The 24,199-nt window shown below is 42.8% G+C and overlaps 1 protein-coding gene across 1 annotated transcript in view; it reads right to left on the bottom strand.

Moving 5' to 3' along the window:
• nxph1 (neurexophilin 1) overlaps positions 1–15,558 on the bottom strand; it is a gene marked incomplete at its 5' end in the record, with an annotated part of 43,177 nt that extends 27,619 nt beyond the window's left edge. Inside the window, one exon of the mRNA XM_084563390.1 lies at positions 15,505–15,558. Within this exon, the coding sequence (XP_084419516.1) occupies positions 15,505–15,558 (54 nt within the window). The remainder of the gene's footprint in view (positions 1–15,504) is intronic.
• Between the last annotated feature and the right edge of the window lie 8,641 nt (positions 15,559–24,199).

Below are 24,199 nucleotides of genomic sequence, written 5' to 3'. Positions count from 1 at the left end.
TATAACCATTAAAAGTCAGTACCGTTCTGAAAAAGTACTTAAAGTACTTAAAATGGCACTTTAACTTAAGGTCTCTTCAGCTTTGGCCAGGGACATTTTCTTTCTTTTTCTACTGTTTTGATTTGAAATGCAATTAAATGCATTTTTCCAGACATTAAAAGAGCTTGAGTTTATAATATTCATGTCTGTGTCTATTATTTGATTCAGTGGTCCACTAAAATCCATTTAAATTAAAAAAAGTTTCTTTTTGGAGAAAATATTGTTATGCGATTAAAATGTGATTAATCGAGATTAATTAATTACAAAGGCTTAATTAATTAGATTTTTTTTTAAGGCTAGTTTATTAAATGCAAACATTCTCCTAATTTACTTCTTCTTTGCACTAAAACATATCTGGAGTTGTCTTTACTTATAGGTTATTATCTTACTGGTCCGACCCACTTGAGACCAAATTGGGCTGTATGTGGCCCCCGAACTAAAATGAGTTGGACGTCCCGGTTCTAATTCAATCAGAACAAGTCGTTTCACGTCTACATGGCTCTGAGTTTGTCTTGTTTTAGTTCATAAATTAAGATAAAAGCACTAATATCATACAATGCAGAATGATGTATAGCAGTAGACAGTAGAAGTCTTTTGAATGACAGTAGTTTAACAGTGACTTAAAAAAAACCTCCAAACATTGACTGATAGTTGATGCAAAGTCTGAAAGGAAAACTTCTGGTAATTTCACATGATCGCTTTGCACAGTGGATGAGCTTATATCCACAGACAGGTTCTATTTCACAATAAAATGACTACATGACGCCGACTTTGCCAAGCAGTAGCGTAGTATTTATGTGTAGAATGTGTTGGGTAGCTCCGGGTCAAGCTCCGGGGCTGCATGTATGCCCCAGTCTGCCCTGCAGGAGCATGTGCTGCTTTAAAGGCGATACAGGCTGAGCATCGGGTGATGTATGATAAGTAACACCTCCCCGCGTGCTCTCCGCCACCGCATGTAATCTCCCCATGGCTTTAATCACCCCTCTGTAGCACAATCCAGTCTGTTCTAACAGACTGGGCTGACAGTAAACAGGGAAATGCATGTGAGCATGTGTACACTGTATGTTTGAACAGCGTCCTGCGTGGAATTCATTTTCGCTGCCTTAGGTAGGAAAGCGGGAACTGCTGGCCCTGGAATGATAAGGGGGGGAAATGTGAAATATGGCAAACAATAAGGAGGACTGCATCTGATTCCCAGGAAGGAAGGGAATGTTTGAAGTCGAGGGGTCAGCTCGATAAGAAGAGTTATTCATGTGAGTCCGAGGAGAGGGTGTGGAGAATAGAAAGTCAGAGAGAGAGATAGCCAGACAAGGAGACAGAGAGAGGCGGTAAATGAGAAAGAGAGATAAGGAGAGTGGAAGGCCTCCTCCTCTCCCTTCTCGAAAGGATGACTCTCATCCCGCTGACACCTGATTGACAGGTGTCAACCACGGACAAATGCTCCTTGTGGCTGTTTTTCTCTGCCCTCCGCTGTGACTTGAAACCATCCACAGGCAAAAAAAAAAATAGAAATGTAATTCTGAAAATCAATACAGCCACAGTCTCCAGGGCTGCTGTACGTAATGAAGCGCTGTCATTTGCTGCAATGGGGAGCTGATGAGGAATCTGATTGGTCCATTCCAATCGACAAAGGCCTCGCTCCAGATAGGAAAAAGAAAAAGGCACGAGCGTCTGTTCTGTAACGTATTGATGAGTGGACCCGGGATAAGCTGCGTTCGAGCGCGTGAAGTTATTTTTGTCATCGTTAAGGTTGCGCTCCATAATTTTGTTATGGTGCCTAACAGCGCCCCCCGCGGTGTGTATCCAGAAAAAATAAATCCATAACAGCAATTTAAAACAGCTGCAGCCCATTTAACTCAGTGGGGTGTAGCTGAGTGACACATGACAACTTATGTCTAATCAATAATGGCAATTATTCACTCACTCTCAGAGCAAAATGTAATTTTATGAGAGGTGGAAAATGACTAGTTTTGACAATCCGGCCACTCCACTCTACAATGCTTTTCTACTAAAATGATGTCTGCTACTTTCTAGGTAATTAGAAGCATTGACTCACTCATTTACATCACTAGCTGATGCCTAAGCACTAATAAAAATGATCCATTTATGCTGTTGGAATCCAACTGCCGATCCAATCCTTAATATTCCTGCCTGCAATTCTAGTTTGAACCACGTGTTTGTGTTTTGTATGTGCAGTTTATTTAATTATATGTACAATAAAGGGTTTATGTAATAATCAGGTCCCATGAAGCCATTTAAAAATTAATCTTTTTTTGTTCACTCGTTGGGGATAATGCATCTTTCGCGTCTGTAATGCTGCACTAATCAGTCATTTTATATCAATAGTGAGTTAACTGACTATGCATAATAAAAAAAACAAACAAACATGTGATTCATTCTGTTTGTGCCCAAACCCGGCAGTTTCTCTTTTTCTTGGTAAAAAATCAGACAGATTGACGAACAATCAGAGGCTAGCTGGTGAACATTTGGTGAGTATTTATCTGCTAGAGGTTAATATTTGGAGACTAAAATGTAAAGAAGAGGAAATACTGGATTTGCATTCTTAAAGTTGCAGCTTTAAGTGGTTATGACACTGCATTACCACATCTGTAAAACATTTGGTTCTGACATAGAAACGTTTAATTCGCGGCACTTGACTGAAAACCACTGCTCAGCGTGTCACTGAACATGCTTTTCTGAAGCTTCTTGTTTCTTTCATGACAACATATTCACCATCTCTACCTGCAGGGAGCGAGAGCATGAGACAGCGCTAGCGCCAAGGCTGACAGTCTGTTGTTGGATCTGACTTTAGGACGTGTTCCCCCTCCTACTCCTCCTTCTCAACAACAACAAAAATGGATTTGTGTTGACAATTTGCGGCGCGCGCTTGTTCTCGGAAACATTACACACCGGCTTATTTGCTCAGTGTGACAGCGACGGCGCAAACAGGCCGGGCCTGGCAGATATGTGGGTGTTAACGACAAATTGGAGTACTGTACTCATAAAGCAGTCCGGGCATAGAAGTCACTCACACTCACCTCGTTCCTCTTTCCTCTTTCCTCTTTCCTCGTCGTTGTCGTCTGGCTTTGCCCTTTAGAGTCAGAGAAGTGGCTCTGTCCACATGTGCTGGAGAGAGTTGCTGTTCTGTTTTAATGTCCGGATTGATTGAATATAAAGACTGGAGAGTGGGATCACATATAGCACATGGGAAACTGCAGCATTGAACAAACAGCCCAAGGTTAAAGAACTGATTCCATAATAATGCACTTCAGCGCCACGTGCTAATACAATGGAGGGCAGCTACCTACCTAACTCCAGCACAGTTTGATTATATTGTTAATCACACTCTGGCCTCTCAGAGCACATCATTGTTGCTCCTCTGAAAGGGAGGACAATGAATCAGAGAAGGCTGGCTCTTTGGTACAACTAGCACTCTAAAGCAGATACTGTGGAAACTTGAGAAACGTACATATGTGATCATATAGGTACTCTGGATGGCATAATTTGGCCTTTAGTATTACTGCGAGGAACACTGTGGGTATTTGTGACCAGGACATAAAATACATGACTGCCTTCTTTCACCTGTTCAGTAATGTCAAAATTAGGAGGATCCTGAACTCCTATGCCAGCCTTTCCTTATTATGAATATGTTTCAAGACCAAGAAGATAATGACAGGAACTAGAAAGAGAGATCATATATATCCCTTATTGTCTTTCCTCTATTGTCTGCCTCTCCCTCTCAATATATGACTACAACCACTGTAAATTGCATATTATGATCCATTACAACATGACTAAATGTTGGAAATGCCTGTGTAAGACCCCACATGTAAAAGTACGCATCACGACAAGTGTGGTAGTTACTTTTATGGTTAGAGAGGGCATGTTCTATTCTACACACCGATCAGGCATAACATTGTGACCACCTTCCTAACATTTTGTAGGTCTCCCTTGTGCCTCCAAAACAGTTGTGACTCATCAGAGAATGGACATGGGCCTTCTGAGGGTGTCCTGTGGTGTCTGGCAGCAGAATGTTGTTAATGGGGGCCTTTGGGTCCTATGGGTTGAGGGGAGGGGTCTCTGTGGATCATCCCACAGATACTTGATCAGTTTGGGATCTAGAGAATTTGGAGGCCAGGCCAACACCTTGTGCTGTTGTTTTTTAGTTGTTCCTAAAGCGTTTTTGTGTGTGCGTCTGTGTCAGGCTGCATCCTGCTGGGGATGGCTGCTGCCACCAAGGAGTGTCATTGTTATGGGGTGGGGGTGCCTGGTCCGGTCTAGGTGGGTGGTACATATCGAAGTAACATCCAAATGAATGCCAGGTCCAGAAGTTTCCCAGTAGGACACTGAATTGTCACAAGATGGTCAATGCTATTTACTTATCCTATCAGTGGTCATAATGTTATGCCTGATCGGTGTATAAAGACTAAGGGATGCACCCAAGTATCCTGTTGGGCAACAGAAGAATCTGTAATATAAACTCTGATATAAGAATATTTTGGTCTTTGGTGAACAGATCAGTAAAATAAACAGAAGACACAAACAGCGCTTGAGCTCAGGACTGTGTGACAAATAATTCAACGGTAATGGCAACTGCGATTGCTGGTGTAGAAAAAAGGTTACATAATGTCATTTTCCATTAGAGCCTGTCTTCCATGTCCAGGATAATTTATAACTACAAGTCATTACCTAAACCTCTGTTTTGCCACGGGCACAGATACGCATAACTATCTCCCTTTAGAGACATTCGCGTCGATCCTGGCCCTGTATGAACCTGTAGGTGTTTGAAAAAAACTCGAACGGCAGATTCCTACAAACTGCTGGAAGCCACAACCTTCAGCACCTGTTAACATATAACACCGTATGACATTATATTAATTATATTCACCTATTTGCCTTGAGATTAGTTTGGATAGTGTGAGACTGACAGCTGGCAACCCTGCAGTGATGCCTTTACATCTGTCAGCTGTGCATATGTGAATATGCGTCCCCTTTGCTACAGCAGCATTACCTCTGATGACGTACGAAACCTATGGTGCATTCAGGCACGCATGAACTCGGCTCTCCTGGTTTTCACACAGAGCCCTTGGTCCGACTGTCAGTGGAACCATCTGTGCGACTGTGTGAGTGGTATGACTTCCAGTGAGTCGCTACTTTTTTCCGATCCCAGAGAGGAAAATTGGGTACCTCTGGCTCTGGAGTCGCATGTTTCTGATCCGCAATTATCTGCAATTATCTGCAACCTGCTCAGCGTTTCTTCCTCGGCGTTGTGCTTTTATTCCTCGGCTCAAATCTCACTCGGTTGATGCAGACAGCTCACAAGTTTGGTTCTGTCAGACGTCTCTTCTCGTGAAAAGGCAGTTAATTCCCCCCACTTTTCCCGAGTGCTTGCTCGAGGGGGAGTTCGTCTTAACACTACCGCACGGTCTCCAGGCGCCGAGATTACCCAGAACTTGGCGCTAAATTAAATAAAAAAAAAACGAGTCGCCAGCTTCTCCACGTTGCAGTAATTCTTCTGAATGTTCAGCCCCCATACTGAACAACAATAACAGCTTAATCACAATGAAATGTTTCGTGTGACATGTTGCAGGGAGTAGTTTTAGAGTTTTAGGTCAGTGGTTAGTAAGTGTTTGCTAATGATTCCCACTTGCAAGTCCACACAGATTGCTGGCCTAGTGACGGAATGTTTGGACGCCTGTTTTAGATTCATCCTGCCTGGCAGCCCTCTCAACGACCCCCATGAACCAAATACTCGGTTTGAGAAATCATGTTACAGGTGGCTGAGTTTATGTAGAAGGCTCGAACCAGTAATATAGCAGATGGAGAGCAGAAGCTGCTCAAGAAGATGATATTTGGGGGGAAAAAAATGAAAAACGAAAAAGTCCTCGTTGGATTATGGGATTATGTGTTTGCAAAGAGCGATTTGTGGGGACGGCCCTTAAAAACCAAAGCAAACTAACAAACGAGAGCAAAAGACTTTTGTTGGAAAGCATACAATTATTTTTTCCTCATTGTGTGAATGTCCATTGTAATGTCTGTCCATGTATTCAGAGTGGGACTCTCTTGTGACAGACCTGTTTTTTTATCTATTTTTTAGCCGTGTATTTTTTAAATATTCATCTCCCTTTCACCATTTGTTCGGCAAATATCCAAGATACATGCTCTTACCTTCTAAGGGGTATTTCTCCATTTAAAATATCTTGTAGTGCACTGAGCATCCTTCTCGAGCAGTCTTCGATAACAAGGCAATCCCCAAAAATAGGTCAGGGTGGTGCTGACCATGGAGGTTGCACTTTAGGGAATTATGGGAAGCAGTGGGAAAGGATATGTGTATGGTCTGGGAATCAGACCAAAACTCTCAGTTCGAAGGTAGCTGTAACATATTCTGTAGTGGTCTACACTGAAAGACTAGAAGGAACGACTGGCTTATTATTTTCAAGTTGTGGATATTCTTATTTCTTGATCATGACCTGTTGGTAAGGTGCAGAGAAATAGACTGTGTATTGTATTGTATGATACATTTGTAATGATCATAAGTACACATTGTGTTTATCAAAACACTTTCTATCTGAACAGTTGGACAGTTTTATGAGAGATGTGAAATGATTGGTTACATTTGAATGTGATGTAAAAGGTAATATCTCCCGGATATTAGTGGTTGAATCATAGTATTGCAGTTTTCTGAATGCAATGAATGAGGTTCCTCTTCTTAACTATGTACTTGCTCAGAAGATTAGTAATATCCTGTAGTTTTGCTCAGGGATCTGAGAAATTGTAGCATGGAAAACCTACTGGAACTGCTCCCAAAGCAGCTGATACTAACTCCCCAGTGAATCTCATGCTAATAGAAGTCTTCAGCAGCTCTTTAGACAAGGCGAAGCTGGATTTATTGCGAGTTTTGCGTTTTCTTTAAAGCTCCAAAAATAGTCCAATATTGTCAACCCGCATGCGCCTGAAGCCTGGTTTGATTCGCTCACATGAACGTTCATCACTCATTGATTTATTTTTTTTTCCACAAGTCATCCATACATGTCTGCGGAGCGGGGCGACAGCACCCGCATGGCCAGTCACTGTAACCTAACAGGATGGAAAGATCTAAAGAAGAAGATAACGGACATGGCTGGTAATTCCCATCAGCGGGCGCCGTGACTGTCGGACTGTGGAGTAGACGTGAGCTCCAATGGCAGATCCATCACCGCTGAGGCAGCGGAGGGAAGCGTTACCCCCCCACACCCCCCACGCACACCCTCTCCGCCATTTCCACTATTTCCAGCACCTTCCCCTCCCCTGAGGAGCGCAGCATCTCAGCCTGCACTGTTTCACTGGTCAGTCAAGCCCATCATCAGGTTAGAAAGCGAAGCAATCCATCACTATACAGCTCCAAATCCACTGGCTGCATAGCCATTTGTATCCAGTCACCACCACGCTACTACTACAGTGTCTTTCTGCCACTGCTAATGACTAAATCCAGCCTGAGCAACTGAGACTGAAGCACCCAGTTTCTCCTTGATGTATGGAAATTATAGTCATGACGTCATTAATCTTCATTTGAACCTTCAAGACATAATAGATAAGTAAAAAAAACTACTTTTTTCCAGTATATTGGAACAAACGGAAATAACGGAAATCACTGCACATGCATAGAAAAGTTACAACCTTTCATATTTTTGCAGTAAAGTAAAACCAGGAAAAGTATTTTTGCACAGATTTTAACAGGTTATCCTGTCCTCTCAGTCACTCTATCAACTTCTGGTCCAGTCCAATCCATCTCTGGGATTTTAAATTCTCCTTATCATCTGTTGTATGCTACCCTTGGCTGATGATGCCACCACAGTGATGAAGATGCCTCTGTCCCCCTGAACCGCTGTCACACAGCGACACACTTTAAATACAACGATACAGCCACAGAACATCTTTTCATCGTGAAATCAAGAATCTGTCACATCCCACTTCACAGCCGCCGCCTTTCGGCTGCAATCAGGTGATCAATGAATACGTACATACAGCCCAATTTGATGTCAGAAGTGGGCCAGAGCCGTAGCTTAATAACCTCTAAATAACGAAAACTCAAAATTTTCTATACTAGTGTATTATTGAAATGTTCACATTTAATGATCTATCTTTTTACAAAACATTTTATGAATGACCTGAAATTTCTTAAGAAAAAAAAGTACAATTTCAGCGCATTGCTGCCATCTGCTGTTTAGTTCTGGATGTGTTGTGTTATGTCCGCAACAGTGTGACCCCTAGTGGACAAATTAGGAATAGCAGCTAATTTTATTGAAAGGCCAGATTGGACCCTAGTGCGGGTTGGTGTTGGCCCCCGGGCCTTATGTTTGACACCTCTAGTGACCCCTAGGGTCTAAGAGCAGAAGGTGTCGTTAAAAATTGGCTAGAGCTGCAGAGTGGTTGGGGCGTGGTTTTCGTCACTGACCATGTGATCTCAATGTGTCTGTTGATCATTTTTCTATTATTATTATTATTATTATTATTATTATTTATTTTATTTGCAATATATTTTATCCAGAATTAGTTAAAAAAAGTATTATATATATACTGTGGGGAGTATACATATTCAGATTTAGTTTTTCTATAAAATAGCCTTGTGTTTGTGAGTGGGAAGCCAGGGAGGGATTATGTTCTTTTCACTGCACTAGTGTGGAGCCTTTTTCTAAAATGAAAAAAAATCAGCTGGCATCCTGGTGGACTATGGGTTTCCAACTCCAACTATATAATCGCCCACCACATATTTAAAGTTAATTTTAACATATATTCCAGTAGCCTGAACAACAAACCCACAAACTGATCACGGGAGCCTCGCATGGCCTCCAAGTGCTCCAAGTGTGCTCACTACTCTCTGTGAATGCAAATGAATGGGTTAAAGGCAGACAATACATTTTTAAAAATGTATATTCCTTTTAGACAGCTTTCTAAAAGGGCTTCCGTAATATAATTTTGGAAATTATACACTTGGATTACAGATTTGAGGGTTAATTTAGCCTGAGAGCAGCAGGAAAGCACTTCCTTTTCAGATGGTAGTTAACTGTGTTTTAAGCATTTCTTCAGAACATCAAAACAAAAATGTGGCATTTTGTACTATTTCCACTGGCCAGAACCCCACTGGAAATCAGCAGAGCTGCATCTCGCAAGCCGGTGTGCATTATCTACATACAGTATGATCCTGTAACTGCACCAACCCACGTTGTGTCCTGCAGAGCGACTTGCTTGCAAAACTCTGTCTTTCTCCAATCCTGTCATTTTCTGCCAGCTCTACTACTTCCACTTTATAATAAAGGCAACAATGGCCAAAATACATGAATGCTATGTACTACAGTATATATCAAGGGAGCAATCTGTGGGCCTGAAAGTAACAAGGTTGGGTAGAAGAGATAAAACTGAAAGAATAAAATAAAAAGGATTAAATGAAATAGACCAGTTCACCGGTGAAGCCATTGCACCTACACTCAGGCACATGTTAGCTCCAGAAATCACTTGGAGTGTTCAGTTCACTGTCAAAACAACGGGACAGTCTTAAAGTAAATATATTATCTACAGTATTATCTACTGTCTTCAGCTCTTTTTTTGGATTACTAGAGAATAGAACCTGGTGATTTGACTGTTTAGTGCTTTGTTCTTATGGTTTGAACTCTTTCAAAATGTTTTAAAACTACATTTAATGAATGTTTGAGTCTGAAAATCATCAGATTTCCTATGTTACACACTCAATTATCTCATTAGCATTACACAAAAGAAAAGTAGTTGGAGCCCAACAGTAAAGCTGTGGACTGTAAACACAAAGCAATTAGCTGAAAGATGCAAAAGCCTTCCATAAAGCCCAGGGGGACACAGAAAGTTATCTGGATTAATTACACAAGACTGCCATGCTTTTATGTTGAACCGCTCATATGAAAACACCTTTAAACATGTGCAGCCACATTTTTCAGGAGCCAGTCTACTATTTAATTTGATTTTAAATGTTAAATCTTCATAAAACAGGATCAGTCAGGGGGAAAAAAAAGCTGGATGTAGGAGTCTGAAAGCCATCGAAAAGGCTGAATCGTCTCGTGTGAATGCAGATATCAGTTCTGGGCGCTGCAGAGGTCCGCTCTATCGCTTCAGCTGTGACGAGAAGAGCGCGCGGCCCGACTCCTGAGTCACAGGAACACCTGGAGATGCAAAGCGGGCCGGACGGGGTTATCTAGTCGCTCCCTTCCTTCCTTCAGAGACACTTCCCTCTCTGGGCTGCTTCAAAGTGCTGCTATCAAGGTGTCACACGCTCGGCCATAAAAGGATTGCTCTACAGAATGTGGAGAGGGAAGCGAGGCGCGCCAAGCTTCCCCCAGGATCAAACCCAGGTCGCGAGCGGGGCCGGATTTTCTGAGAACAACGCCCTTCAACGATCAGCTCCAGCTTTGACCTTTGAACTGGAAACGCGATTGAAAATCTGGAGCAGAGCATCGAGAGGAGAACAGAGGTTGTAGTCATTAATCACAGACTCCTACCATCTCAAACATACCATACACAGACACACAAAAAGGCACACACGTACATACACACTGATGACATTCAGGTCTCCCATGGCTGCAAAGTCAGACTGGGTGGTTCGTCTGTGAATACTTAAGGATGATTCCTCTCCAATTTAACAACATTAAAGATCTAAATCCGAGGCAAATCTCCCTGATTCACCCCCCTCCGGATTTGAATAGTCATCTCTGCAATGATGCATGCAGAGAAGAAAAATAACCAGGAGCCCGAAGTGCCGATTCCAGACACCGCAGTAGGTGCTATTATCATTGACTTTCCGGCCAAACGCCAAGGTCAAGTGTTGTTTTGGCTGTTTGCAGGGGAGCGAGCCGCCGCCGCCTGGGGAGGCTGAGCTCACATCAGACAGCCCGGGACTCACAGGCAGGATCAGGGAGGTTACAGTTCATGCCGTATGAAGCTCCACAACAAGGCAGAGTCACCTTGACGTGTCAATTCAAAGTTCTACACCATCAATCTGCCTTCCTAGAAGTACAGGAGCACCTTGATTAGAGGTCAAAGGTCAGCTGCACACACAGACACCCGCAGCTTCAATTAAAGTTACATTGTGGAGATGATTTATATGTTTTCAATTCCAATAAATATAATCCTGCGGTTACAGAATCGAATAAAATACAGACAGTGGGCAGAACGACAATGACTTCTAAATTGAGTAACGGTGCAATGAATTAGGAGCTCATCCATCAGAGGAAAATTAAATGAGATTGATAAATATTTTTCAAGTAAAATTAATGTTTCATTCCCACCTTTTAACGAAATACATATTTTTTTAGCTTTGTAATGTCCTTGTATATAACATATTTGGTTTGCAAAGCACAAGTGCCTGAGGTAACAGTAAATGATATACATGAAGGGCGGAGGAATCTCAGGGTGCTCATTTCATGTCAAATAGACATTACTCAATCAATTTGCCACAGAAAAAAAAATACTAATGGGAAATGGGAATATTTCAATTAATGCGGAATGAAATCAAATTTTCATTCGGCGAGAGACGGCCTTAATGATCCACAGAATCACTTCATTGACTTAAAGCACCACCTGAACGCCCCATCAGACACTCCAAGCATCCCATGAAACCTGCTAAAGATCTCTTCAACCTCCTCAGAAACACACAGGACCTCCTCACGAACGCGCCAGAACTCCTCGTGGACCCCCACTTCCGTGTAACCCCCGGTGCACATGAGAGCATTCGCCACAGCTGGCGACCACTCGACACCACCTGGCACAGGCGACGGGGACCTGCCGAGCCACGGCTGGTGGATGTAACGGAGCCTGGTAGCTGGGCTGAGCAGAGGCCGCCGAGACGGCGGCGGCGGCAGAAGAATTGCAGTGTTGTTCTCCCAGACTGAACTCTCAGCCCTTTTGTACTCTGCTCTCTCCAGCAGCTGAGCTTCGATAGCTCTAAAGTGACGCCTCCATGCTGCTTTAAAAGCTAAGTAGCACAAAGGTTGAACAAGGAACTGAGAGAAATGTTCACTTAGTCGACATCGGGGCTGAAAAAACATAACAGCTCCCATTTGATGGCGACACAATGCACTTGTCCATGTACATGTAGCGTGTGTGTGAGTGTGTGTGTGTGTTTGGTTGCACGGCATGTGGGCATTCGTACAAATGCCTATGCTATTTAATTGAATTAATACTGGCCCGCTCTTGATTTCAGCTTCAAACCGCTTAATAAAAATATTGCTTTTTTCCCCCTATTATGAGCTAATTTAGACGTGTGGACTGAAGAGAGGGCTGTGCTGAGACGGGAGGGCGGGGGGGTTGAAGGAGGGGTGGCGGTGGCGGCGGCGATGGTTGGGTGTTCACACTGTGTGAGCTGTGCTGTAGTGATCTCAGTGGGGCTTTCTTTCCTCCCCACTGTGCCGACTGCTTGACACTGCAGGCCCCATTTGCACTGTTTGATAATAACACTTTAATGTGACTGTTGCCTGTGGGACCACTGCATCTGCTAGTCCCGGGAGAGAGAGGAGGGAGGAGGGCGATGGGGGAGTTGGAAGATGTGGTGGTGGTGGTGGCGGAGGGAGCCAGCAACCAGACAGACCTCCCTGACGCCTGACAAAACGCTGTGCCAATGATCTCTCCTCCTGCTTCTCCTCCTCAGATAAATTAAATTAAATTAAGAATACAACAAAACTGACAGTAAATAATTATAGAAGCAAGGCGGGGTGAGGTGGGAGGGGGTGGGATTAAAAGGAAAAATCAACTTTGAGCTGATAAAGACGAACAGTGGGGTTTACAAAAATGGCAAATTCACTGGTCCTACTGTTGGACAGAACGCGCAGCGTATCCTAAAATATAAGCTGTTGATAACAACTGAGGGTTTCAAAAATCACGAATTATGCTTATGTACAATGAAAATAAAAAAAACTCTTGAATTTTTTTCTGCTGTCACATTTCAGACACACACAGCTGTTAATATCAAAACCACACCACTAAATACTATAATATTACATATACCTGGCAACTTGTTGACATGTCACATAAAAGCAGCATGGTATGATATTAAAAAAAAAATAATAATCAAAGCAGTTAAATAAAGCATGATTGCAAATTATTCCATATCAGTTTAAGGATATATGAACTATTAAAGAAGAAGAAGCTCTGAATTAAATGATAATGCTTCAGCGTAAATGTGAATTCCGCTCTCCGCGAATAATGAGAGTGCTGCTAATTAAATGGCTGCTGGACTCGCAGGTGATCGTCCCGCTCTGCCTTCTATGGGAGTCTACCTGGGAAGTGCTGTTATCGGGGTCAAGGCGCGGCTCGCAGACAAGAGGCTTAAAGCGGAGACAAGAGCCTTTAACACGAAATAAAACCATCAAAGTTCAGCTCTAATCCCCGCAGCTGTGGATAAGGCTGACTGTTAACTCGCTGCACAATAAGCTCCGTTTACTCTAGGCGGGATGGCTTTGTGTGTGTGCGTGTGTGTGTGTGTGTGTGTGTGTGTTCCAACTCAGACAACACGGCGAACAGGATTTACTGGAGTCCGAATTGCCAGTGCGCTGCATTGAGAAATAGGCAAAAAAATAAAAAAATAAAAATAAAAATCAGATCACAGACACAGTTCCCTCGACAGTGTGCCAGTGTTTAACGTCCATGAATGACATCCGGCCTCAAAATTTAATTCACCAATAAAGTGGAAATATTATAAAAAGGCTGAGTTTGAACTCCGCCAGTAAAAAAGAAAGAAAGAAAGAAGCCAAACGTAAAAAGCACAGAATGGTATCAGAAAATCACAAAGAGGTCAAACAAAGAAATAAAAGTCACTTTAAAAATGTGGATGCTCATTTTAAAAAAGCGGTATTATGGCTAGGCCTGCGATTTTTTTATTTTTTTTTATCCCCGTTATTCCTCCATAAATCATATTTGTTCCCTGCATAGATAAATGGCGTTAAAGACCTTCAGCACCTTGGAGAGCTCCACAGCAACCGTCTCTGTATTTTACTCTCTTTACTCTTTTTTGTTATTTATTTATTTATTTATTTATTTCAGACGAATGGTGTCACACACCTTCACATACTGAACCCATACCCTCACAAAGGGATCAATTTGCATTTACAGATAAGCTACTGAAATGCCAGTGTGTGTAATAACTGTATTTGGAGCCTAAATTCTCGGGGAAGTCGTGTTAATTTCACAGAGCGATACAGTTAACAATTACGAGCGGTTACACCTGTTGGATTGATTTGAAATCTGCCAGGTGAGTGAAGGGAGGTGAGGGAAACAGAAACGGGACATTTGAATGTGTAACCTGTGCTGCATGTTATGCAGGCCCGACTTTAAGATTCAAATAAAAAATACAGCCTGGCTGGCGTTAATGAATCGTTGGGGCGCATGCCTAAAAGAGCAGGGTTTAGACTTAGTTTTCAAGTCTGAAATTCCAGATATTAAATTAAAAAGAAGAAACAGAATTTCAAAAGTTGAAAAATGTTCTATTGTTTTCCTCCCTTTTTCAGTTCTTCTCCTGCGTGTTAGAGGAAAAAAATAAAAAATAAAAAAAAGGAGCGTAAAGTAATTTTTTTGTCAAAATGACAAACAGTAAGATATAACACAATTCAGCCTCGAGTATTGGGCAGTTCCCAAATTATTAAAGGAACATTTGAACTAACACTGAGCTGTTATTTTGTTTGTGTTTGCACAAGGAAAATAATAGTTTGACGAGGAATTCGTGTTTAACCTGTTTAACCTATTTGCGTGTGCTGTGTGGGAAGGTGAAGAATCTTAAACGTGAGGACGTAAGGACACACACAATCATATTTACCATAATTTACAATTTCTTTCGCGCTTGCCACATGAAATACCCACTCTGACCAAGCCTCAACTGGACTCTGTCACCGGTCCCCAGTCTGACCGCCTGTGCAGTGTGTGCCAGGCAACCTGACCGTGACATGGAGTTTTGGTTTGTTAGGGCGCCCCCGTGAGACGATTTCACTCTCCGTGTCTCTTAATGATCACAGTTTTAGGCACCACATCTCTTTAGTATAAAAGCAAGAGGTATATTTGAAAAAGAAAAAAAAATATTCCCTTATATCAGATATTTGTGAACATTTTCTCCGTGTGAACGCAAGACTTCCTCAATAATATAAAGTGTTACGCACAGCGGTATTACGCACAAGCGAGGCCCACCTGGTGCATGTTTTACTGTCAAACTGTTATGTTAAAGTGTGCAAATAACGTTTGCACACGTCCTTTGCGCATGTAATATTTTAAGCACTGTAATTTAAAGTGGAATCTCCCCGAACAGTCGCAACTCTGAATCCGCGCTTGGAATGCGCACAGCTGCACCAGGAAAAAAGAAAAGTGCTCTCACGGTGAGAAAATACTAACAAGTGTGGCTTTTAGTCTGTCTATCTCAATAGCGTGGAGTTGAGACAAAGTTAGAGCTAGAAAGTACAGACTGAGCAGGAGAGTTTTACTCACCAAGCAAAGTGCAGGCGTCAGGAGGAACACGGCGCACCAGCACGTCACCTGCATCCTCCCGGAGCTCAAACTTCCACTAATTTCCCTCGGCTGATAGTTGCGGTTTTGACGACCATAAATCCACCTGGTATCCGCCTCACAGTACGGTCAAGTCCCTCGGCTGGCCAGGCAAAAGGGAGACGACGCGCCCCATGACCGCAGAACAAAGCTGAGAGTTGGAGACTGGTGACAGGATGGAGGAGCCGGTGAGGCTGGTGCGGCTGGTGCGGGTTAGGGGGCGGCGTTTGAAGATGGGGTCGGGGGGGGGGGGGTTGTCGAACGGCGGTTAATTAAGAGTTAATCCAGGTAGAAGGAGCAGCAGTGTCATAGCTGTGAGCAGGTTCAGATCCTGATTGTCCGATAGCTGGGGCGCGCAGCGTTCGGTGCGCTCCGATGTGAGGGGAATGGCGGGGCTTTCCGCTTTATAACGCGCGCCTACAACACAACCGGAGAGACTCTCGCTCTAGGGGGGAGGGACGAGAGGAGGGGGAGAGAGAAAAAAAAAAAAAAAAAAAAAAGCCTGGAAAAATAAAACGGGACTACATTCATCCAAGACGGAGCGAGGACGCAGAAGGCGAAGTTTCTATCTCTCTCTCGCTTTCATTTATTTATTTATTTTTTTCTTAAACACAAGCTCGTGGAGAAAATGCGTTTCACCTTGGCTGCCGGTTTGTTCGCTTGATGTAGATGAATGAGCTGACATTCAGAACTCCACTGCCAATAACTCCAGGCAGCCTCCTCCTCCATCCATCGAGCCCCCAAACAAGAGAGCCTCAAACCTGAACAAACAAGGCACAACAGCTGTTGTTCGCGATGCCATTCCATTCCAGTGTATCAGTGGCCCTCCTCGTCACTGTCAGGGACTGCTCTATTACTGCTAATAGTTGTGTTTTAATAACATCCTCAGCATCTGCTGAACACCCTAGGAGGGCATGCGTTTTCATGTAAATTCCCACATGCCAACACAGGCATCCAGAAAAACGTTACCAAGTCATTCTTGAGCAGCTCAGTAAGAATATTTCTTCTTCAGCTATACAATTCAAAGAAAAGAGTATCTGAATCACGCTTTAAACATGCCTCAATGTTAGGATACACAAACAATACCTTTAACTTCACTGGAAAGGAGTTAAAATACAGAAAAAATATAAAGATTTTCACCATATCAAGTGGTTTTAATACAGTTTCTAGTTATGGTTTAGATATTTATCCTGCACTGAGCGTAGTTAGATCTCACCGTAGCAGCTGTCAGTGTTTACTGTCTGTATCAAGGTCGGTTTATAAAGAATGTTTTCAACGCTCAGTAGCAAACAAAGAAATTGCTCATCTGTCAGTTGTGTCATCGACGGTGTAGATGCTCAACAGAAAGAAGTCTGCTGGCACAAGGGAGGGAGGGGTTAAAGGAGTCCTTTTTAAAGTAACTCTGGGCCTGGTATTACTGGAGACCTTCCTAGCATCACCACCAGTGCAGTGACAACAGCTCACACCAATTCAACCAGAGCGTATATCTCAAGGATACTTTTCTTTTTTTCTTTTCAATAGATTTAAGAGTATATAGAAATGACAGACGCATTACTTACTAGTGGAAAACAGGACTGTGTTAACATTTAGGGGGAACACAGGACAAAGGAGAACATGGCACACATGCTAAGCCAGTCCTAGGATCCACCGCTAAGCTAGTAGGATGTGAGTCATCAGTTCATCCGTTACCGGAACCATTTCAAGAACTGTAACTTTTCTGGTGGAGAAGCATCACCGGACCAGGTTAAATGCAATGGCCAGGGTTTGCTGTAAGGACTATTGTGTCACTCATGTGGGGAAGATGCATTGTTGAAGAGTGAAGTTGCACATTATCATTTGAAGAACAAATAAAGATGAAAAACAGAGGTGTGTTTGTGTGTTTATACATGTGGGCAGAGTGTGTGCGTGTTCTCTCCATGGCGCCAGAGGAAGGACAAGGTGACTGAAGCCTGCTCAGATGCTGAGTGCGTGTTCCTGGGTTGGGGATAGATAGATAGGATCCTTTTTGTCGGCGAACAGAAGGGGAGGGGAGGGGAGCAGAAAAGAAAAGACAGGAGGGGCCGTGCTTTAATAAATCCCCGGCAGTCTCACCGCTACAACATTGCAGTGGGTCCGGCAGTGTCGCCATAACTCAGCCAGCGGGGCTGATGGGATCCTGCTCTGAATGGCCCAGATAGCCTTCACAGGCCCGGCATGGCATGCAGCGGTGGAGCAGGTGGAGATAAATCACCGGGGACCCTCTGACTTCCATTGTGTCTGTAATGAAGCACAATCTGGTGTACAGTAAGGTAAAGGACCCATAATTCAGGATTAACTCAGCGTTCAGTCCTCGTTGTACAAAGATTTAATCCAGATTTTGCCCGATTTTTCAGAATTAGACCTGGGAACTGTGCTGCGGGTTTGCCTCAGATAAGTCGTCCAGGTAAAGTTGAGCAGCGTTAAGACTTGAAGAGACCGCTATTCTTATGGATAATGTTTACACTGGACACTTCTGTACTCCATGATTTATGGACAGTGCCAGGATTCAGCGCAAGTTAGGGCAATCAGTGAGCTACGTTAGCATTTAACTTTCAGAGTCAGAGTCAAAGGCTGTAAATACGTGTTTTCTTTTGGCACAACCTTTATTCTAATGTGACCATACCATAGTTCTCGTCCGGTGAAAAGGTCAACACGAGGCCTGTGAAGTAATGTATCAGCGACGGCTGCACTCTTCCCTGTCCTCATGCACAGGTCGTGCAGCAGGCCGAGAGCATTTTGTAGACGTCTGCAGAATTGACGCATTTGTCCAACAGCACTGTTGTGCCTGGTAAATTGGACAAAAAAGGGACAATACCGGTTGTTTTGTGAGTATTAACTGCTGATGATCTTCAAAACTGCCTGATGATTTCTCACAGACAATTTTACTTTGAAATGGAACAATGGAAATTGATTCTGTTGCAGCAGTCTTTATAATGCAGTTTTGATTCATTCCTCGAGCTTGGCGTCGTATCTTGTTTACAACAGAATTATGTGATTTTCAGAGTCAAATAGTACATATACAGTTGTGTTCAAAATAATAGCAGTGTTTTTTAAAACGTGAGTAAAGCTCAAAATCGTTATAATATTTTTTATTTCCATTCATTGGGAACACTGCACATTATATTTTACATCAAAACATAAAGAAAAAAGTATCAATATTTTAATTACTTTACAGAAAATGAAGGAAAAAATGATATTGGGCTGTTCAAAAAAATAGCAGTGTCTGCATTTTTCATTACAAGCTCCAGTATTTACTCAATAAACTGAAAAAACGTTAAGATTTAGCATTCCTGTGAATCACTAAACTAATATTTAGTTGTATAACCACTATTTTTGAGAACTGCTTCACATCTGTGCTGCATGGAGTCGACCAACTTCTGGCACCTGTAAACAGGTATTCCAGCCCAGGATGATTTGACAACGTTCCACAATTCCTCTGCATTTCTTGGTTTTGCCTCAGAAACAGTATTTTTGATGTCACCCCACAAGTTTTCTATTGGATTAAGGTCCGGGGATTGGGCTGGCCACTCCATAACCTTAATTTTGTTGGTCTGGAACCAAAATGCTGCTCACTTACTGGTGTGTTTGGGGTCGTTGTCTTGTTGAAACACCCATTTCAAGAGCATTTCCTCTTCAGCATAAGGCAGCATGACCTCTTCAAGTATTTTGACATAAGCAAATTGATCCATGATCCCTGGTATGCGATAAATAGGCCAAAACCATAGTAAGAGAAACAGCCCCATATCATGATGCTTGCAGCACCATGCTTCACGGTCTTCAGAGTGTACTGTGGCTTGAATTCAGTGTTTGGGGGTCGTCTGACAAACTGTCTGCGGCCCTTGGACCCAAAAAGAACAATCTTACTTTCATCAGTCCACAAAATGTTTCTCTTTAGGCCAGTCGATATGTTCTTTGGCAAATTGTATCCTCTTCAGCACATGTCTTTTTTTTAACAGTGGGACTTTGCGGGGGCTTCTTGCCGATAGATTAGCCTCACACAAGCGTCTTCTAATTGTCACAGTACTCACAGGTAACTTCAGACCGTCTCTGATCTCTCTGGAGCTGATCATTGGCTGAGTCTTTGCCATTCTGGCTATTGTTCGATCCATTCGAACGGTAGTCTTCCGTTTTCTTCCACGTCTCTCTGGTTTGGCTTTCCATTTTAAAGCATTGGAGATCATTTTAGCTGAGCAGCCTATCATTTTCTGCACTTCTTTATATGTTTTCCCCTCTCCAATCAACGTTTTAATTAAAGCACGCTGTTCTTCTGAACAATGTCTGGCACGACCCATCTTTCTCAGGTTTTCAGAGAGAATTGCATGTACAACATGTGCTGGCTTCATCCTTAAATAAGGGCCACATGAATGACACCTGTTTCTTCACATAATGAATGTCCTCACTGATTGAACTCCACACTGCTATTATTTTGAACACGCCCCTTTCACTTAATTATTCCATTACACAGACTCAGGAGCATTCATATCATGAATGTTGAGTCTGTTGGTTTCTCTGACTCTACTACACCTACTGGTAAATTATTTGCCATGTAATAATATGATTTTTACCAAAAACACTGATTGATCTGGTTAGTCATGTTGGACTGCTATTATTTTGAACACAACTGTATATATATATATATATATATACTGTACCTCAGGAAAAAATAACAAGATGGTAAGCTTGAAAACATGGAGTGGCCAGCACAGTCTCCAGACTTAAACCCCATCGAGCTGCTTTGGGATGAACTGGACCGAAGAGTGAAAGCCGAGCAGCCTACAAGTGCCACACATTTATGGGAACTTCTGCAACAGACTTGGGAAGAACTTTCCGAAGAATATTTGATTTCTATTGTAGAAAGAATGCCATGAGTGTGTTCAGCTGTTATATCTGCCAAAGGCGGCTACTTTGATGAGTCAAAAGTTTAGAATACATTTTGGTCTATAAATTGATTCCATGATTTCTTTTTCAACTCAAATTGCTTATTTGTTCTATGCTTTCATTTCAGAGTGCAATGAGACACTAAACTGGATCATTTTCAGTAAAAAACTGGTAAAAGTGTGGTGTTCTAAAACTTTTGACCGGTAGTGTATATATATTTTTTTTTGTAATTTTCATGGATGTGGTTCACAAGCTACCAGAGTTGAGAAATGATTCCAACTTAATGCTGCCTAATCAATTGCTTAATTCTCCAACCAGGCCAGAATATCTCTGAGTGAGCAAAACACCACTTATTTTGATCGCCAAACAAACCGAAGCTGTGTGCGTGGCTCAAATGTCTGGCTCCAGGGTAATATGTACTATTTTATTTATGTGATACTTTACCTTTTAAATCAATCTGCGCATTTTAAATCACAATCAAATATTATCTTTAATTCCCTACCCCAAAAATAATCCCCACCTGTCAAACGTCTCATTGTCTCAAAAGACAAAATAGGCTGGAGCTGATTCTAAATAATTCATTCCCCAATTGTTTGTCTACGAATAAACAAAACAGACTCAATATCAAACTTAACAATAGGAGTAATACGATATTTACATCACACAATGACTCAGAAATCAGATCTTAAGGATAATAGTTGAGGAGAAATAGTAGATTTCTTTAAGAGAATCAAATCACAGGCAAAATACTTGATGGGATCAGGACTGTATTAACAGTTTGGGGGAAACACAGTACAAAACCGAGTCCATAAAAATCAGGATCCACCACCAAGATAGTATGATCGGAATCAGGAACCATGTTGCCTCTGTATATCCTTAAATACAGAACCATTTCAAAAATCCTAATGGAGAAGCAGCACCAGAATCACCAGGATCAATGCCCAGGGTTTGCTGTTTTTTTGCATTTTGTACCAGTGCAACAACTGCACCCACTGTAGTCGGCTGACAAGACTGACAGATCAGCTACAAATCACAACAGACGTGTATCACGTTACGACCATAGTTGCCTGTGGCGGCGATGTTACGGCTAAAGCTGGAATAACTTTCCGAAAACGGCGAGCAAATTGAATTTTTCTGTTAGCTTGTTTTTAACAAGCATAAAATTAGGTTACATTACTTTCTGCACTGGCACTAAACATTGACACCGGCCGTAAATCGCGATGGGCCGATTCGTCCAGTGTCAGTCTAATCCTGTGAGTAGCAGGGATTTTATAGGCTGCTTCATTCTGTCGGTGTCACAGAATGAGAACCGCTTCGTGTCCCGCTCCTGAGGTTAACAGGAGGCTAATGGTGTTATGTCGAGTGGTGTAAATACTCAAATTTATTAGCATTCTCCTCCACGATTGTGAAACTCTAACAGCGCTGGCTCGCGCAGCCGTAGAACACTGAGACGCCTCTCGTCTGGCTCGGCCTTGCCAGTGTCAAAATATATATAATAGAAGAGTGAATTAAAGAGGGGATGCTGCTTGGCGTCTTGACTAATGCCTTGGAAGGTGTTCCCAGTCGCTAACATTGACAGTCAGCGGGGAAGTATGAGTCTCTCTGAATTTCAAGGGCACTATAGAGCATCAGTGAAGCACAGAGAGTTAGAAGTGAGCTGCTGAGTTGTGTCAGCGTCACAGAATGAGAACCATTCACAAGAGTGATGTGAACACAACCACGGCCTATCGACCATTACAAAAAGGGAGAAAAAGAACATTTCTTACTTCTCAATCAAACACCTGCTCTCCTTCCTCCTTCCAGCACCAGGCTGTCTCTCATTGATGGAGTATAATCAGGAGGTCAAGTCGCTAATTTTCCAAGTACACCTTTTTGTGCCTATTCAGTGCTTAGGGGGGGAGAAATTACAGGGTAGCCCCTTCCTAATCGCCTATTATTGAGCTGCAAAGAGGAGGGGCAAGAGATAAAGACAAGAGAGAGGAAGAGGATGATTGCCCAGCTGAGTGACGCTGGCGTCCGGTGGCATGAATATGTTTGGCTGGCTCGGTTCCATCGACGATTGTGAGGGCAGATGTTGCTGCGGGCTCTCATGTGTGGCCGCGATGCGGTGGCAGCAGGTTTGCCGTGGCTGCCGCCCAACCAGCTGCCATGTGAAGTGTCACTCCACATCCGGAGCAGGGGATAGGAGTCAAACTGGGCTTGACCAGAAGGGCTGGGGCGCACTACACGCCATGTGCGGCGACAAAAAAGCCTGGCGGGTCCGCAGTCACGGCTAAGGCTGCCAGTGCTTTTCAAGATAATGTGGAGGGTGGGCGGGCTGAGGGGGAGCTGACAGAGACAAATGGCTGAGCAGAGCGTCGGTCACAGGATGCAGCTGCTGCACATCAATCGCTTCCTCATCACAATTAGAATGACTGCCGGCTTCAGCTTGGAGGAGCAGGGACGGAAACTCAAGTTTCCGTTTGGTTTATTGAAGGGTATGAATACGAGTCTTAAAGTGAAACACAGCTGAGGATTTGAAACTTGTTCTTGACTGAAACTTTTAGAACTTTACTTTTAGTAGAATGACCGCCTTTATGTCTTTATGCTGCTGTTAAACCTGAAGCAGTCTACAATCAGGTCCTCAAACAAAGGAAGTCAGGTTTATGACAACTTGGGTTTTTCTGGCCCTGATAATGTTCTCACCCAATTTCTGAAATTTGATGAAATTGCTGCTGGGTATCCCACAGAATATTGCTCATAAGGGACGAGTTTGCGCGTCCAATGCCAGCGTTCGCCATCCGGTTCAGTGAGAAGAGTGTCCTTTATGTTGCAACTGGACCACATCCAACTGCCATGTAGGAGACCGGGGTTACCTCACATTAACCGCAGCGTATGCACCATGTGGGAATGTATAGAAAGAATCCATGTTGGCACCAAACGTTGACTTATGTCATTAAATGTAACCATTAAGTGCTCGTCCACATTAATGCCTGTCTCATTTTTATCCCTGGACGCAGACAGTTTATCCAGATTAATTAAACCCCTTTATTAGGAGTCAAACCCATTAACATGCTAATAAATGAACAACTCTGTTGAGATCAGTCTTTTAAAATAAACCACAAAATCTGATCTGCTCGCAACAGACAGTTACTCGATATAGATTATTTGACCACTCCGTGGGGTTTGTTATAGTGTTCAGTATATCTTAATTGCAGTGCCACTTTGTCTTCCTCTCTCGCAGACAATTGCATTTGCAAAAAAAAAAAAAACTTTTAAAGACAGGATACCACTTTCCTTTATTGAGGCAGTGCTTTATTTTTTTTTTATCAGATGGAGATTATCAGTTAAGGAGACGTCTTTTATCTTTGGGCTCAGGGGAGGAGAACCTCGAAACAAAGAACGCTGTGTGGATGATCTTTAGTGTTTGACCCGGTATCCTTAATCAAATTTTTCTTGCCAGATCTTGATGTCTGTGAGGTCGCCGCAAAGTCACCTTTTGAAGTGGGTTTTACAACATGACTTAATTGATTAGGACAGTCTGCGGGACTGCCTTTTCTTGGCTGAGGGAATTTAATTGGGAGACAGAGACTTGATTACGTGAAGTGCTGATTAAATGAGAGGACCAAAACCATGTAGCCTGTCTCTGTTTTACTTCCCAGCATCCGATCATAATCAGGGCCTCTGATGATAAAGGCAATTACATTACTTCAACGAGCAGAGGACAACAGTTTAACCGGTGGAGGAATAGAATAATAAGATG

This window comes from Chelon labrosus (assembly GCF_963514085.1).
Source record: "Chelon labrosus genome assembly, chromosome: 16".
Lineage (NCBI taxonomy): Eukaryota > Metazoa > Chordata > Actinopteri > Mugiliformes > Mugilidae > Chelon > Chelon labrosus.
Note: the sequence above shows the minus strand (reverse complement) of the source record. Positions and strands in the feature narration are given on the sequence as shown.